The sequence below is a fragment of the Nannospalax galili genome, unplaced genomic scaffold (genome assembly GCF_000622305.1).
Source record: "Nannospalax galili isolate Female #2095 unplaced genomic scaffold, S.galili_v1.0 scaffold469, whole genome shotgun sequence".
Lineage (NCBI taxonomy): Eukaryota > Metazoa > Chordata > Mammalia > Rodentia > Spalacidae > Nannospalax > Nannospalax galili.
Genome location: NW_008359443.1, coordinates 1656107 through 1674038, shown reverse-complemented (window position 1 = coordinate 1674038; position 17932 = coordinate 1656107). Strand labels below are relative to the sequence as shown.

The 17932-nt window shown below is 42.4% G+C and overlaps 1 protein-coding gene across 2 annotated transcripts in view; it reads left to right on the top strand.

Moving 5' to 3' along the window:
- The first annotated feature begins 6 nt into the window (after nt 1-6).
- Nucleotides 7-17932, top strand: part of Sesn3 (sestrin 3) — a 66169-nt gene continuing 48243 nt past the window's right edge. For both annotated transcript variants that reach the window (XM_008823132.3, XM_029558685.1), the window contains exon 1: nt 7-264. In XM_008823132.3, the coding sequence (XP_008821354.1) occupies nt 187-264 (78 nt within the window). In that variant the 5' untranslated portion in view covers nt 7-186. The remainder of the gene's footprint in view (nt 265-17932) is intronic.

Sequence of the window (17932 nt, the reverse complement as noted above, 5' to 3'; positions counted from 1 at the left end):
GGCAGCGGCTAGTCCTGGCTGGCCGGGCGGGGGTCTGGGGATGGGGGCGGGCAGAGCTCCGGGCCGGTGAGCGCTGCGGCCGCCGTCCCCGCCGAGCTGCCGGGCAGCCGCGGAGGGGTCGTGGGCTCCCGCCCCACACCCCGCTCCGAGGGCGCCGAGGCCTCTCCAACCCGCTGCGTGGCCGCGATGAACCGCGGCGGCAGCAACCCGGCGGCCGCCGCCAACTACCTGCTCTGCACCAACTGCCGGAAAGTGCTGCGGAAGGTACGGCGGCGCGGCGTCCGGCCAAGCAGGCTCCCCGCGGCGGGGTCCGACCGGCGCTCACGGGGGGCGAGGCTCAAAGGGTCCCCCAGGCGGGGGGCCGCGGGGACCTCGGACGGACTGACCGAGGCCGGGGTCGGAGGATCCTGGGGTCGGTCCACCTGCCCGGGGCCGGGATGGACCGGGATCTGCCCGGGTGCTGGAAGGACCGAGGACCGGCTCGGCAATGCTCACAGGGCTGCGGCTGCGAGGGGGATGGAGGCTGGGGACATGCCTGGTCTGCCCTACGGGATCCGGGCGCCCCCTCCGCCGTACCCTCGGGGTGCTTGCTTGGATGAGGTGCTTCCGCCTGGCTTAAGAGCCCAGCACCCCTTTGGCATCCTCGCCGTGCTGTCCGGGGTTCACACTGGGGTGCTCAAAGGCACTGTGAAGGCATCTTGAACTTGATGCCCGAGGGAAACGCTATTCCATCTTCCAGAGCTTCGGGCCGGGGTTTGGGGAGGCGGAGACTGAAGTGGACGTGGGGTTAGCCCTCCTCAGCATCCCCACCCGGGTGAGGATCCAGAAAAATTCGACCCAGGGGCGATTTATGGCTTCCCAGAGGCACGGATAGAAAGTTTACTCCCGTATTGTTTAGTTTACTTGACTTAATCGCCCGGTGGGGGATGGGGATGCTGGGGGAGAGAGGATGACAAAATGTCCCTCTAGACCCAGAAGAGTCTTGATCGGATAAGAGCAGCCTCCTTGAATAATGCAGTCCGTTTGTTCCCGGCACTGTTTTTACACTGCTTGAAGTGAAACGTTAGGTGAGATGCTTATGTGTGTCCAGCGCCAATGAATTAAAATTGCTGAGCTGTGCAAATCCGCGAGCTGAGAAGAACATGGTGCCCTTTTTGTCAAATTCGGTATCTACAGTCACTTTAGGATTGTTCATTATGTATTAAAGCAAGCACCTAAGAAACAAGCTCAAATATTTGCGCTCTTTGTCCAAAAATTGTTTTTCTTCCTCTGTGGGTCAGGCCGAGTGCCAATCAAAGTTGTTTTTCAAGCTTCTTCCCTGCTAGAGCTGTTGCTTTTTTTTCTCCTCTTGTTTCTTTTGAGAGCGTCAGAACAGCGAAGGGATTGCAGATTTGAAGTTAATCAAACGATTAAATATATCTTAAGTTGTGTTTATTGGGTATGTTTCTCTTAAAACAGATTTTTATTAAATATGCATGTTGAGTCTGTGCAGTTATTTTTTTCCATAAACTCTGGGATCAAATTACAGTTGATACTTGCTAGCTCGTTGTAGGGCAGCCTCAGACTTGGGATGGATCAGAAGCTCAGATCAGCGCCCTCCAACGTTAACTCTTTCACTGCTGGGCCAGAAAGCATCTGGGTTTAGCTTTTACAAATTAATGTTTCTTAAATGGAAAATAGATGTCTTTGAAGAGCACTGCCGTGGAGACTGGTTTGACTCAATTTAAGATCAGTCAAATGAGAGGAAGTTGTGTTTTTCTAGCTAAATATGGAGAAAGGTGCTGTAATTGACTTGATTCAATTTTTCTAAATGGCTGTGGCAATTTGTTTGGCTAATAAGTTCCTTGGAACTGACATTGGGTCAGGCAGTTTTTTTCTTTTTCTTTTGAGAGAGCTATGCTTCGGATCCATGACCTCACTAACATTCAAGGCATCCTTATGTCTTTGAGTTTTTAGGAAAGTAGTATTTCTGTTTACCTAGAAAGACCATCCTCACTTCTGCCATAATTAGAAAAGAGAAGTGTGTGCAAAATGGGGTTTTATATTTTATATTTGCGATGAATGTCTCTGACAGTATTTCAGGTTTCAGTAACTACAGGGTATTTAATTTTGACTCAAGTAGTGGCATGAAATAAATTTAGATGGAAAAGGATTGTTTGTACCAGTTAAGACATGACCTGGCAATGTTTGAAGATTTTAAAGAGTGCCGTCTTTAAGTCTTTAAGTACTCTTGAAAGAAATCAGAGTCTAGCACTTAAATTTTTCATCGTTCTAAAAATGCCACGCAAAGATGTACTAATAATGTTTTCCTTTTGATAGAATACAGTTGAGTAAGGTTCATCTACAACTCTCAAATGTGATTCTTTACATTTGCTTGTTTCCATTTACTGAGGTACACAGCCATAAACAAGTGAGTCACAGCAGGTTAGATTCTGGGTGGGTGGAAGAAGGGGCATCATGTGCATCCCATGTCAGTGACCCTTTGGTGTTATAACACTCGTTAACTGTGAGGAAAGGGCTTCACCTTTGTATGTGGAAGAAAGACTTTTTCTGTCTGTAAGTCACTTAATTTATGCAATATGCTGAATTCTTAGGAAACTTCAAAAGGAACGGAATTAACCTTCAAAGGAAATAATTTGGTTTAATTCAATATCTGAAGACCAAATTGCATATTATATAAGAATTACATTTATTCTTAGAAGTAGCTTCACAATTTTGGTTCAGTGCTTTGCAAAACAGAATTGTTAGAGTTTTAAAAGTAACTAGCATGGCAGCTTGGGTCACTGTAAAGCACATAGAAAAACAGACAGAAAACAGGAACATCACGTCCACAACTCATCCCATCTTCTCACTCTGTGCTCTATTACAGTTTAATAAACATTTTAAGAAGAGGAAAAACACTACTTACTTTTTGAAATTTGACAAGTTTTGAAATGTAAAACATTTTACTTGAAAAAATTCCAGTGACAACTTCATGAATCTGATCCTTAATTTCAAAAGTGAAGTGGCAAAGCGTGTCATGAAAGGTGGGGAGCTGTTAGTCCGTTTGCTGCCCCTGAGAAAGGAAGGTGTCCTATCACAGCATTCAGAAGCATTGAACTGGTGCTGTCCAAAGAGAACTTTGCAGAGTGAATGAAAGGGTGTTACATTTTAATTTCTTTCCTTTTTTAAAAATATGCTCTCGGGGCTGGAGAGATAGCTCAGTGGTTAAGAACGCTGTTCATGCAGAAGACCAGGTTCAAATCCTAGCACCCACATGGCAGCTAACAATTGTCTGTAACTCCAGTTCCAGGAGATCCAACAGTCTCTTCTGTCCTTGGGCATTGCATGACATGGGTGCACTTACTTACCTACATGCAGAGAATACACACATATACATAAAATAAAAATAATAGAATATTTTAAAAAAACATGCTTTCACTACAGAGTACCCACAAACTTACTCTATAGCTCAGGCTAGCAAGTGCTGAACTCCTGATCCTCCTGCCACAGTCTGCCAAGTGCTGAGATTATATGTGTACAGCACCCAGCCTGGCATATCTAAAACATTCAGTATGTATCTAGATAGTTCCAGCAATACATCTTGGTGTATCCTTAGTAATTTTTCACCTTCTTTATACAATTCAGTGTTCTGATAGCTTCTTGATATTTTATAAGCAAAGAGACCACCAAGTAAAATGGAAAATATTGAATCAGTCCATCTTAGCCTCATTTATGTAATCAAAATGCTCAGTATTAGAAATCTTATATAGTTTAACCAAGGGAGTGTGTTCACTTATACAATGCACAGGTAGCCTTCTTTGACTGATCAGCTTTCTTGTCTTTCGGATTTTTTATTGCGAGGCAGTTGTTTATTTACTTATTTTTATCTTATTTGTATAGTGCTTTGCCTGCATGTGTGTAGGTGCACCACGTGTGCGCAGTGCCTGAGGAGGCCAGAAGAGGGTGTCAGATCCCCTGGAACTGGAGTTACCAATGGTTCTAGCTGCCATGTGGGTGCTGGGAACAGAACCTGGGTCTTCTGTAAGAACACCCAGTGTTAACCGCTGAGGCATCTCTTGAGCCCCACTTCGCATAATTTTTAAGATGTGTTTACAGTTAGGTCTTTGGCATTGATCATTTTGTTTTGGTCAACTTGAAGCCTAGTTTTTTCTGTAAAATGTACATGGTTTCTACCTGGCTTGTTGCTTTGTGGCTTGAGAGAGAAAATGTGTTTACATCTAATGCAGACCCTAAGTGTTACACTACAAGAATTAAAAAACAAGCCTATGTAGTGTCCCTTTCCCAGAATGCTTTAGCCCTTTGTGTGTTAGGGGAGTATAGTTAAAAATATATACCGAGTAATTTGATTTAAAGTCATTTTTCATAGGAATTTTAATTGTTCCTAGTAAAAGAGGAAGTGCTGGCACTTTTATTGAGAGCAGCCTTTCTGCCCATTCATGGTTTCTGTATTTCCGTCTCCTCCTCTCCCACACACCCTTCTTTAAAGGGTAATGTGGTACATTGCTTTTGGGTTTTCAGATAATTAAATTAAATTGCCTCTGACACGAGCAGACAAAGAAAATTGGTGTTTTGTGTGAAAAGACCATGAGTTAGGGATGCTGTGCCTGGTAACTGTGAGATCTGGGAGAATCAAGGACTCCTAATTATTTTCATTTTGAAGAGTTTGGAGGCAATAGTCTCTTAATCTTTCCTCCCATGCCTGGTTTTCCCAGTCTTTCCTTGGACAGTATTGACCTTTGCAATGTTCAGTGCTTTCACATAATCCCGGGGTTTTCTCATAAACTGAGAAGGCTTAAGTGACAATGTCTCTGACATACAGCTAAGATATGCATTCTAAGCTATGGCCCTGCCTCTGTAATGAACCTTTGAATTGTCCCCTGCAGGCAGGAAGGCTGCCAGGGAATATCTGCACTCCACAGGGAGCATCTGGGAATGCCCACAGGTACTTAAGACTGGAAATTGGAAAGTTCTGACCTATCATGGCAGAGCAGCTTAAGAGACAGGAGTAAGCTGTCTGCCTTGCTTTATTCTTGAAAAATGTTGGGTCCATCACTAACTCAGATGAAGCAGTTCTCATATCTGGTCCTCAGACTCCTGGGAGGTGCTGGGAGCTCAAAGCTATGTTCATAACCATACAAAGAGTTTATCCTTCTTTATCTTTCACTGTGCACTGGGGGAGGGGTTGTAAGTCAAGGGACTGGCACAGGCGGCAGCATTGTTTTCTTTACTAGTGCTCATCATTGGGAAATTGCAGCTTTACTCAGAATGTCCCTGAAGGAGCAGTAAAAATTTAAGTTTTGTTATCTCTTGACCCTTCCTTGAGTATCCATCTTTTTACCTGCATAAGTAGGAAATGTATATAGCACCTCTGTACCACCTGCTGGTTGTCTCCAGGGACGAGTTTGTACAGTAGTTTTAGTGGAGTTCAACCAGCCATGTAGCTCATTGTGCTCAAAAGAACACCTAACCGGGGCTGGAGACATGACTCAGTGGTTAAGAGCACTGGCTGCTCTTGCAGAGGATTGGAGTTCTATTTCCAGCACCCACATGACAGCTCACAACCACCTGTACTAAGTCTAGTTCCAGAGGATCCGATGCCTTCGTCTCACCTCTGGGCTCCTGCACACACGTAGAGCACATACACACTCTCAGACGTACACGTACACATTAAAGGAATAAATAAGTAGGTACATAAGTAAATCTGAGAGAAAAACTTTGCTTCTGCAGACATGAGTATTTAATAAACATTATTTTTTAAAACTGAGCAGTGTGACTTGAAAATTCCAAGGAAATAGCCAGCAATATTGCTTCAGTGATAAAGTTCAGCTGTAAGAAAAAGCTGAAATTAGGACTGGAGAGGTGGCTCAGCAGTTAAGAGCACTGGCTGATCTTGCAGAGGATCCGTGTTCAATTTCCAGCACCCACATGGTGGCTAACAAGTGTCCATAACTCCAATACCAGGGGATCCAACACCCTTTTCTGACCCCCTTGGGCACTGCACAACACAGGTGCTCTTACACACATGCAAGTAATACCTTCATACACATAAAGTAAAAATAAATATTAAAAAAAAGAAAAAGCTGAAATTTGGGAAATTTAGTCTCTCGTCCTGAGGCCCAAGGTGATTTTCTGATATTCTAAATGCATCAACATTTGTAAGTGTTTTCCAAATCACTAGTGTGTAAAATCTGCTACTCAGACCCTCCATCACCCGAGGACCGGTCACTTAGGTCACAGTGGGTCCAATCTTGGATCTGGCTCTTGTTCTTGTCAGTGCCTGTGAATATTGTCAGTTGTTTTCTTTGGATTTTCAGGATCCTGATGCTCATTTTTGAGGTGTTTTTATCAAAATCACATAGAGATAAGCGATCTATTCAAAATGCAAGATGGACAACTGGGTTTTGGTATGATACGGCACTTTAGGGACACAGGTATGGTTTCAGAAGGCTTGTTTTAAGCTTTGGGTGTGCGTCAAAGCATAGTATTCCTGATTGTCGCTTTTTCTCAAAAGTTATCTGATTTTCCTCAGACACTCTTCAATCAAAACATCACAGCTGGTAACTGCAGAAAATTCAGCAGTTTTGTAATAGACATTGAAGAGATTTGCAAAATTGTAAATCTCACTGTTTTGTTATAGAAAATAAAGTTTCATAAGGAGCGTGTTACCGAATATGTTAAAGCTGTAATGAAATGCTTCTTCTAATCATGTAGTTATTGAAAAATTTTTAAATGCATGATTTATGTTAACATGTAACAGATTGTATTATTTTAGGTGAATTAAGCATTTAAACTTACATTTGATTTTGATTACAGTAAATATTGACAGTTATAACCTACACATAAGTGGGACTTCTTTGGGATTCTCAGTAGTTTTTGAGATTCTGAAGGGTCCCATGAGCAGAATGAACATCCGAGCCTCTGGGCTGCAGTTACTGACAGTAGAGTACACCGCATGTGAGAGGAATTCAGTGGGGGAAGCAAGCCACCAGGAGCATTGACAGAAACTAGATAAGGCCGGTCCAGTCATCTCTGCTCTGGGTGGGATGCTTGTAGACACTGTCTGGCATCTTTGCAAAGCCTGGCACTCTAGAAGCTTCCGTTTTACCATGATAAGACTTTGATCACCAGAGATGACCTTCCTCAGATTTTCATGAGCATCCCTTTATGTGGTAGAAGCTAAGGGGCGGAGCCCAGGCTTGGCTCTAAAGGACACTTCTGTCTGTATGTGCAACAGCTGAAGAATGGGCAGGTCGAGGTTTATGCTCTGATTGATTGGTGTTTGGCTGAAAAGGAAAGTTTCAGGGTTAGCTCTTGTGGCTTGGAAGCTGAGAAGTGTGCAAGTCAGTCCAAAGTGACGTGCGTGTCCACATAAGATACTGGTAGTAGGCATTGTGACCAAGGGACACCAAGCCACCCCTGTAGCCAGGGGTAGAGGAATTCCTGGCCACTTCCCTCAAAGGTGTAGGAAAGTGTGTGTGTGTGTGTGTGTGTGTGTGTGTGTGTGTGCGCACATCCATAGGGGGTGAGGTGGGGTGGGAGAAGGATCCGGGTATGATGTACCAGTGCAAAAAAGCTATGGCAGCCATCAGCTACCTGCACTGTGGTCATGAAGGTACAGGATAAGGATCTGTTACCCTAGATGATTAGATCTACAAGTGACTCCCAGCACCAAACCTGCTCTTAGACATCACTGTACTAGGAATAAGAAGGTGAAATAAGCCATTTACAGAAATACCTACCAGGCCAAAAAATCCAGTCATGTATTCCATAGCAGTTACCTTAGACTTAGAAATCAGTGTGCTATTCAAAAACACATATTCTATACCTACAGTTAATACCATTTCTTTTTCAAATATTTTTGTCTAGATTCTGCTGACATCTTCCCAAAGCCTTCCCTAATCTTCCAGCCCTTCTACTCCCTAGACCAGGGTCCAGCTGCACCGCACTGACTGTTTTTCACATACCAAATTAGTGCTAACAAGTTCTATATACTTTCTTCCTAGCAGATGAGCTCCTATTTGGGACCTGGTTAATGAAGCTTTTTATAAAGAAACAAAATGAGATTTTGATTTAAATACCTAAATATTGACAGTGTATTTATGTTGGGTGGAGAACAGTGAAAACAGGATTTCCTGAGGTCTGATGCATGTATCCCTTTGGCTTTGTCTGCTGTCATAAGATGATTGGAGAAAATAATATACACTGGTGCCTGGGTTTTTTGCTTCCTTTATTTTATTATATGTTTTGCTGTTTTATTGTCTTTGTGGCCAGTTAACTATCATACCAGTCTTTGGAGAGAGTTCTCACAGAATAAGTACCCATCAGCAGGGCAAGAGCCAGCCTCATCTGTGGTCACTCTTAGCAGTATGAAGAGGCCATTGCTTCATGTGAACCATCCCGCATTCCACTCTTGGCCTCTGCTAGTGTTCCATAAGGAATGGGTGTTTTAGAAGAGGAGTTTGGGGCACATCTTTAGGCTTCTGGGGGTTCTCTACAGGGTCCTCTGAAGGTTCCTGTTTGGTACAGGAATCTGTTTAACTTTCTCCTCCTCCAAGCCCGCCCTTTGCAAGGCTCCCACACCAGCTGTAGGCTCCTTGGCCATCAAACACATCTGTAGTAACCATGAAGCAGAACTTTTTGTAGGCACTGACTACCCCATAACTAGCCTTTACTTTTTAGATATACCCACGAATGAATCATCTATTGCTCTGTGAGCCAGGATATTGGTTGCCACTGAGGAGCTATTGTGAGGATTAAAGATATGAAAATTATATGTGGAACTCAGTGGTGAGTTGAGAAAACTTGTTTTATTGCTCAAAACAGGTAGAGGTCAGAGGTTGACACTGACTAACTTTCTCAATCACTTACCATTTTATTTTTTGGAATGAGGTCTCTCACTTGGAACTCAGCAATTCTGCTAGACTGGCCAGGCAGCAAGGCCCCTGAATCCTGATGCCTGCCCCCAAATCCCCAGCACAGGGGTTACAGACAGGTGTCACCATGCCTACCTTTCCCATGACTGCTGGCAGTCGTCCAGGTCTGTTACCACATTTTAAAGGTGCACAGGGGTTACAGACAGGTGTCACCATGCCTACCTTTCCCATGACTGCTGGAGCCCCAAGTTCAAATCCTCATGCTTGTATAGCACTTTACTTACCAAGCAGTCGTCCAGGTCTGTTACCACATTTTAAAGGTAAAGATACAGGCTCAGAGAGCTTCAGTAACTCAGTAAGGGTCATAGTACCAACAGACAGGATTTGAAACTGGTTGAGATCCAAAATGTGCCACAGTCTGTAAGTACTACCATATTCCATAGGTTTCCTTAATGCAGAAGACTTGCAAAGTCTGATAAGAGAAAATTGAATAGAATCAGTGGATCAAGAGATTAATGGAAATGATCTCAAATTTAGACACAGTCTACTTTTTTATTTTTAATTATTTTAGGTGAGACTATTAATGATCCAGGTCATAATGTATTAAGACAATAAGATTAGTCATAAGAGTAAGTAAATAAACAAATCAGAGGTTTTTTTCCTTTTGTACTGGGGATCGAACCCAGGGTCTGTGCACATGAGACAGAGCTGAAGCTCTTGTTGACGTTTCAGCCTGCTTAGCCTTTGCTGCTGTCTCTCGGAGCATCCCGCCGGGTTACATGGCCACTCTTTCCTGAGCCCAGGCTGTCATTCCCTCACCTCACAGCACCGTGGGTCCCTCTTCCTTCCAACCAGACAGTGATTCCTTAATCACACTGACTCGGCAGCAATCTGTGAGAAGAGATTGTCTAGACACGTTTCAGACATTGGGCTTCTTGAACGGAGCTTCTAGGAAACACTCTCAGTTTTTGGTGAATTCTTTTGCAGTGCTCTATGAAGATAAGAAATAACGTAAATATTCATTTCCATCAGGTTGGATCTTGTGTTAAAGAAGTCAAAAAACCCTGGAATTTGCACCCTTCCCTGGTCTTCCCCCCGACGCCTGCCACTACTCTACATCCCCAGAACGTTTGGCTCATTTAAAAGAGCATTTACTATTTGTGTGTGCATGTGTGTGCCCAGGTGTGTGTGTATGTACCACAGTGGTGCAGGAGCCCTTGGAGAGCATCAGATCCCCTGAAGCTGGAGTTATAGGTGGTTGTGAGCCACCACATGGGTGTTGGGAATCAGACTTGACCCTCTGGAAGGACAGCAAGAGCCACTGAGCCATGGCTCCAGCGAGCATTTCCACTCTTAAAGTGGGTTTGTTCAAGGAGAGGGATTTGTAGATTAGAACTCGGTAAGTTGTGACCATTGTAGAACGTTGTATTGCAAGTCTGTCAATAGGTGTTTAGTAATTAGCCTGGAAACCTAGCCACTGGGGATTGTTTCCAGAAGAGAAATGTATCCTGAAATCAAGTAACAGCTCTCCTAGAAGCTGTCTTTCCTAACGTGCATGCGCACACACAGACAGACACACACACACATACACACACACTATTCAAATTATTTTCATCAAAACTTTTTTGCATATTAACTTGAAATTCGTGACTTCTCAGTTGGGCTATACAGTACCTATTGTGCTGTGGTTTTATTGTTTTAATACATTAGGAGCATATCTTTAATCTCAGGGAAATTTATTATATAGTATAGTTACTAAATGTAGCTATAAGATGTAAGTTCTAATATTATTTAGGCTAAGCTGTTGAATACGTAGACATTAGCATGGCTAGGGTATAATTCAGTCACAGACTACTTCTCCTTTATGTTCAAGGCTCTGAGTTCAATCCCCAGAAATGCAAAAAAAAAAAAAAAAAGAAAGAAAGAAAAGAAAAAAGTAAGCATAGGAGGCTGGACAGATGGCTCAGTGGTTAAAAGCACTGATTACTCCTGCAGAGGACCCAGCACCCATATGGCAGCTAACAACCATCTGTAACCACAGTTCCAGGGATTCTGATGCCCTCTTCTGACCTGCACAGGCACTGCAAGACACAGTGCACTCAGATGTGCATGCAGGCAAAACACTCATAAAATAAAATTAAAATAATAAATAAAAAAGTTAGCTTAAACCAGTAACTATCATTTGACTTTACTGGAAGCCTGTTTGGTATCTGGTACTCCTTAAAATGATGGAAATGTATATTTAGGTAAGCAGAAATAGAAACACTTTCTTGGTAAAAACTTAGATTTCCATTTTAATAATATTATGTTTCTGTGTCAAATACTGTTAACTTTAAATGGCCCTCACATTCTTAGGCAAGAAATGTTAGGACTGAATGCTATAAAGCATTCAGTACTGTATGAATGTTTTCCGTTGATTTACTTATTCATTCAAACATTAAGTCCTTCTAACTGGAAGATAACAAAAGAACAGAAAATGAGAACAGCGGCAATGATTTTGCCCTATACTTCCGGGTCTTGAAAAGATCTTCAAGGTTATGGTTCTGTCCCTCTTTTTAATGTATGAAAAGGGCTGTGTGCTTTCTGTGCTGGGCTAGGGAGTATTTTAGGCCTGCAGACTTACTGAGAGACAGCACTCTTTCCCATAGTAGAATTCCAATGTGTTTGTCTTACTCTGTTTTGCTCATAGTAGTTCCCTGCCTACCTTCCTCAATCATAATTAACATAAGCACCCAAGAAATGTGTCACACACATGCCCCAGAGCTGACTAGGTAGCACCTGATGCAGACAGAGTGTGAGTGCTGGTCTTGGGACTGTGTGAGGGAAGTGGTTCCGTAGATGGCAGCCTCTCCAAGGAGCAGAAGTAATGGTTGCCAACTTAAAAATGGAAAAAGGAGTTACTCAGAAAACTCTTGATGGGGATGAAATTTTAAATTGAACGTAAGCATTTGGTCAGTGACTATAATACAGTACCGTTTACCAGACCCATCTGTGTGGAAGAAGAACGTCCGTCCGTATGTGCTATTTCTCATGATAGGAATCTGCTGACACTTAGAGCAATGACGCAGCAGTGCAGCATGCATGGTTCAAGCCCCTTTAGTCAGAATTCTCACTGAATGGGGATTGGACAGTCAGACACTTAGATCCGTAGGGAGCCCTTTGACTAGCCTCGCTGTGCTCATCTGTGGGAGGATCAAACGTACACAGCCAAATTTGGCATGTTTCTTAGTTCTTTCATCTTGTGAAATATTCATTAACCAATATGCTGGTTTACCCTTTGACTAGCCTCGCTGTGCTCATCTGTGGGAGGATCAAACGTACACAGCCAAATTTGGCATGTTTCTTAGTTCTTTCATCTTGTGAAATATTCATTAACCAATATTCTGGTTTAAAAAAAAAAAAAAAAAAAACCTTGGGACGGGAGAGGTGGCTCAGGGAGTAAGAGCACTTGCTGTTCTTCCAGAGGACCCAGGTTCAATTCCCAGCACCCACATGGCAGTTCTGTGCCCTCTTCTGGCCTCCACCAACACATATCATACATACAGGCAATCAAAACACTTGTACAAAAATAAATAAATAAATAAATCATTTATTAAAAAAACACAACTTGATGATACATAAGCAACCATATTTAAAGGAAACCATTCCACTTCTGGTTGGCTTTGAATGTTTGAAAGTGAGACACGTGATATTGATGTATTTTTAACTTGTTTTCTTTCAAAAAGAAGGTAAGCACATGTGTCATATTGATGTATTTTTACTAACATCTATGTGGTGTTATTTAGTTTCTTTCTTAAGAATTTTCTTTATTAGAGATATTGCAGAAAACCTATTTGTCATGGTAGTAAAAGGAATTGCAAAACACCTCAGTGGTCTCATACCTTAAGATATTTATAGAAACAAATGGAATTTTTAAATGCCAATGCTGCTGTAAATTACCATGGGTGTTCCACCCTTCTCTCTAGAGGGCAGCTAGAAATTGAATGAGTTGTGACAATGTGTGCTTAGCACTTTCTGCATTTAATAAAGTACTATGTTACCATTCATAAAGTATTCTGATGTCATAAAAATGAAGTCATTTGTCCTCTAACTCCTAACTTGTCCATCATGTCTTCAGTGACAGGTACACAGTACATACCATAAAAGAGGACCAGAGTGTACTGTTGTTAGAAACACCATTTCCTTCCATCCACCTTACAGTCATTTTAATGCACTTTACTGTTTATGGATAATCAGCTATTTGAAAAGCTATTAGAGCACATGAAAAGTAAGATATAATGTGAGGCCCATTGTATATCAATAAATTCAAGGTAAAGGACTTCTAAGATAAAGATCTAAGTCCCTGGAAAGGCTGGACTAGGCTCGCAGGAGGCAATACGTGGCTTTTCTGGAGCATATGTAATGCGTAATTAGCTTTCAGTTATTTCTAAGAAAGACACATTCAAGCAATAAGTTCCTCCTTTTTAATATATTTTTATTAATTCTTTGAGAATTTCATACGTTTGATCCTATTCACCCTTCATTCCTCCTGCATCCTCCTACATTCCCACTCCTGAAACTTGCTTTCTTCTTTTCAATAACCCACGGAGTCCTCTTTAACAATGGGTCTTGTTTCTTGAGGTCAGTGAATCGCAGCGATGCACACCCTCTGCTACTGGTCAGGGTTGTGTTTCTCAGTGTCATTGCCCCTCAAGTCAGTTATCTAGCCCCTCAGCAGCAAGTCGTGGAAAGTAACTTGGTCTTGATGAAAGCAAATGTCCTTTCTAAAGTACTGGGGTTAACTGCCACCCTCATCCTGCAACTGCAGTTAACAGATGATGGCTCCAGAGGCTGAGCAAGCACGTTTGCTGTCATGGCAGGGCTCCGAGGGGTCTCTAAAACAGCCAGCATTAGGTGTCGTGACGGAGCTCTGAGGGGTCTCTACAACAGCCACACCGGCATCACTTGGAGTTGGAGTCTCTGGATGTTGCCCCACATCTGCTGAGTCAGAACTTTTGAGGGTAGGATCACCCACCCATGTGTATCCCAGCAAGCCTTGCATGTGATTGCTGTGCAGTGTAAGACTGGAAACCGTGGTTTAGAATTATCAGCCATGTACTTGACTGTATTCATGTCATGTTCATGTATTACTGTTTGAAAACTACAGTTGAAGAAAAGGAAATGATGTCAGATTAATCAGCATTAAAGTCCTATTCTTTATGGATAATGGTGGCAGTACCGATTGTAGAGGGAGGAAGATTCTTTGTCTTTTTTTTTCTTTTGTTTTATTTATTTATTTATTTATTTATTTATTTATTTATTTATTTATTGAGACAGGGCCTCCATGTAGCCCCAGCTGGCCTGGAACTTGCTTTTTAGACCAGGCTGGACTCAATCTTAGAGAGATCCACCTGCTTCTATCTCCCAATGTTGGGGTTAAAGGTGTGCACCCCCACACCCCAGGCTCTTTCACCATTTTTAAAACAGAGTCACAGATTTAAGATCTTCAGGTACAATATACTCTCACGATAAGAAAATTATGTCCTGTTTTATTGTTGCTAGATTCTGAACATTAGCAAATTGGGCTTTAGAAACTTGTTCCTGACTGAAATCAAGTGAAATATCTCTTGAAATTACTTACTTAACATAAAAATGAGTGTTTTGGTGCTAATACTGGCAGGCTTTGATAGGCTTTCCATCTTAGGTTATTTTTATTTCCAGAAAGAACATTGGTATTTAAACTCCCATGGAGAAGATGTCTCTCCTTAAGGGAGAAATTAGGACATGTGTCCTAAATACCGAGATAGAGTTGATAATTTTTATTGTGTTTAGTTCTTAGAGATTAAATATGTATATAAATTACAGGGTTTTTTTCATTTATGGTAGCTAACTTTTCAGTTTGTAAGTATCAGCAGTTCACATCAAGAAATCTGCAAACTAAGAACAAACATCAAGTATACACCTATACACACGCACACGCGAGCACACACACGCACCTTAGTAGGTAGAAGATAACTCTGTAGAAAGCACAGATTCCCTCAGTGAGTTGCGGTTTTATCTAGAGCAGCAACCATAGCTAGTTTCATTTTGTTTGGTTGAGGCTAATTTGATGATGAATGTTCTCCTGATGTGACCTCTAGTGCTGAACTCGAGCCTCTGTCGACCTGAAGGAAAAGAGTGGACTGGGTTACACCACCCACCCCGCGTCCAAAGTGTGTCAGGTGTCCAGCTGCCCCAGAAGCAAGTGCAGATGCTTAATTCAGAGCCTGGGTAAGACACCTTTGTGGTGGCCATTTCCTGACTTCTGTGAGGGAAGGACTAGTACAGCGCCTTCAATAGAACTGTCTCCATGGCAATGGACGGGCAGCTTTTGACTTTGAGTCTAATGAAAAAGGAAATTTAAAAAGGGTTTCATGATCTAAAATAGCAGTATGGCAAAAGTAAGGTATGAGAATGCTTCCTGTCGGGCGGCAGTCGGCCGGCAGGACAGAAGAACGTGCCTTGCTTTTCAAGGCACTGGACAGTTCCTTCTCTCAATAAAGGAGTGACTGTATTGACTACCCTGATCCTCAAGTTGATTGAAAACTCGAGATCTCAGCACAGGCCTAGGATTGGGGTCAGGGCCTGTGGAGAAAAAGTGCCGCTTAGCTCTGCTTATATCCTTCGGAAGAATGAAATATCGACCGAATTATGGGGTCCTTCTTGATGTTAAGCAGACTTATCTCTGAAGCACTGACAGGATTAAAAAGCTCAATAAAATATGCCACATATCTGCCCCTACAGGTTGTGGTCTTCAGATCACTTACCCCTCTTCTTCCATGTGTAGACACACCCACTTGGGCAGGGCTGTTTGGCCAGCTGCTGTGCCACCCTCTCCCCCATGAGTGAAGGGGCTGCAGAAGGAGATGCCCAATCACAGTCCAGTCTCCCCTGTCCCTCCCTCTGTGTGGCATCCTCCTTGGCTAGCTCTTGTCTCAGGAATCACCTCTCACCTTTAAAGTATCACCTGCAAACCCCTCGATGAAGTCAGAAGCACAGTATAATGCTGAGCAGCTCTTGACAGTGCTGTGGAGAGAGGACAGACACCCACAGTAGACTCTGGAGTGGAGAAGGCTAGTTCCTTTCAAGTATATGATGTTTTTCTTTTTAAAATATTTTTATTTTCTTTGAGAATTTCATACAATGTATTTTTATCATATTTGCCCCTGATTCCTCCTCTTAACCCCTCCAAGATCCACCCCATCCTCCCTATGCCCCTAATATCATGTCTTCTCTTTTTTTTTTGCTTCCATCTCTTAGCTATTGTGAAAAGAGCAGCGTCTTCTCTTTTTTAATTTTTAAAAATTTATTTATCCCAGGAGAATTCTCACAACAGATGGAAATTTTATTTGTTAATGTTATTATGTCTCATAATTATTTAAAAAAGAAAATGAGAATGAAGGATATGGGGATGGAGATATTTTCCAAAATAGAAAAAATGAGAAAGCCTAAGCAAGTGATGAAGGTCTGTGTAGGTTTGTTATGATATAGAAAGGATGAGACAAAAATAATATACACATAATCTTAACAGTTTCTAAGGTCATACTTTAGTCAGCTAGTTTAAGGAAAAAATATATATCTAGTCAAGGTTTATCTGAGAACATTTGGGGGTTTTTGGTTTTTTTTAAAAATATGTATGCGTGTATTGCCTGCATGTAGGTAAGTGTACCCATGTCATGCAATGCCTGCAGAAGACAGAAGAGGCTGTCAGATCCCCTGGAACTGGAGTTACGGACAGTTGTTAGCTGTCATGTGGGTGCTGGGATTCGAAATAAGTCTTCTGCAAGAATAGCCGGTGTTCTTAACCACTGATCCGTCTCTCCAGCCCCAGAACATTTGGTTTTTTACCCAAGCTTTATCTACATAGCTCATGGTAATTAAAAGCACCAGACTGGTGGAACTAACCTTATCGGATGTTTAACAGCCATAATTTGAGGCCTATACTAATGTGGTCAGAGGGTCTTAAAGGACAGTTTTTGCCCCTTGCCCTCCAAGGTCGACTAAGTTCCAGGGAACTATGGAACATCTCTCAAAATGTCCTGTAACTATGGTGAGTCACCTGTCCTCCTGTTCAGGGAGGCCATACTTGAACCAGTGCCCAGTCTACAAAGAGGAGAGTCAACTCAGAGGAAACATCTCATTCATGCTTCCAGGTGAAGCCAGACATGGTCAAGCAGGACCTTTGACTTATCTTCACATAGATGGAACTGGTAAAAGAAAGGAGCCAGGAGCGCCTCCCAAGGCCATGTTGCCCCTGAGGAACAGATCCTCAAATGACCTTAAGTGTAAAAATAAATCTATTTATTTGGACCAACTGTATGGTCTTAAACATGCAAAAGAAAAGTATAACCAAAGAGTAAATTCATCAGTATATTTCTTTAAGAGTTCAAGGGATGGGGCTGGAGAGATGGCTCAGCGGTTAAGAACACTGACTGTTCTAATTATTTCTCATTGATGATTTTGTTCTGAATCAGAAAGTGATGCTCAGGTGTAAGACTTCAAATCTTGGTCTGCAACACTGTAGCGCCCACCTGTTGCTAAGGGAGACAACCCGCTATTGTTCTTAAAATGATGGCCAAATTTGTTTGCTCCCCCTATCTAGAAGCCATTGAGAGGGAACTGACACTGATTCTAACCACTCCAACAGCTATCAAAATGCCTGAAAGCAAAACCTGAATCCATCACTCCAGCCTTGGTAGACAAAAGAAAAACGAGGAGGAACCCAATAGAGGGATGCTTTTGGAAGCTCTCATCAAGAAATTCCAATGGACTGTCATATGAACATTTGAAAATTGCCCTATTCTGACTTTATCTGGTTCCCTGTCTAGAACTTGTAATGCTAACTACTCTTGCCTTTACACTTCTCCTTCACGTCTCCTGTTCACCAGTCAAGGACTTTCTTTTCCCCCTACAGATAAGAGTTATGCAATTTGAGAGTCTTTTAGACAGACCCACTGAAGGGGTACTCCAATTGCCTCACCCTGTGTCCCTGTTCAGCATGGAAGAAGCCAGAGCGGTCTGCATCCCAATTCCCTATT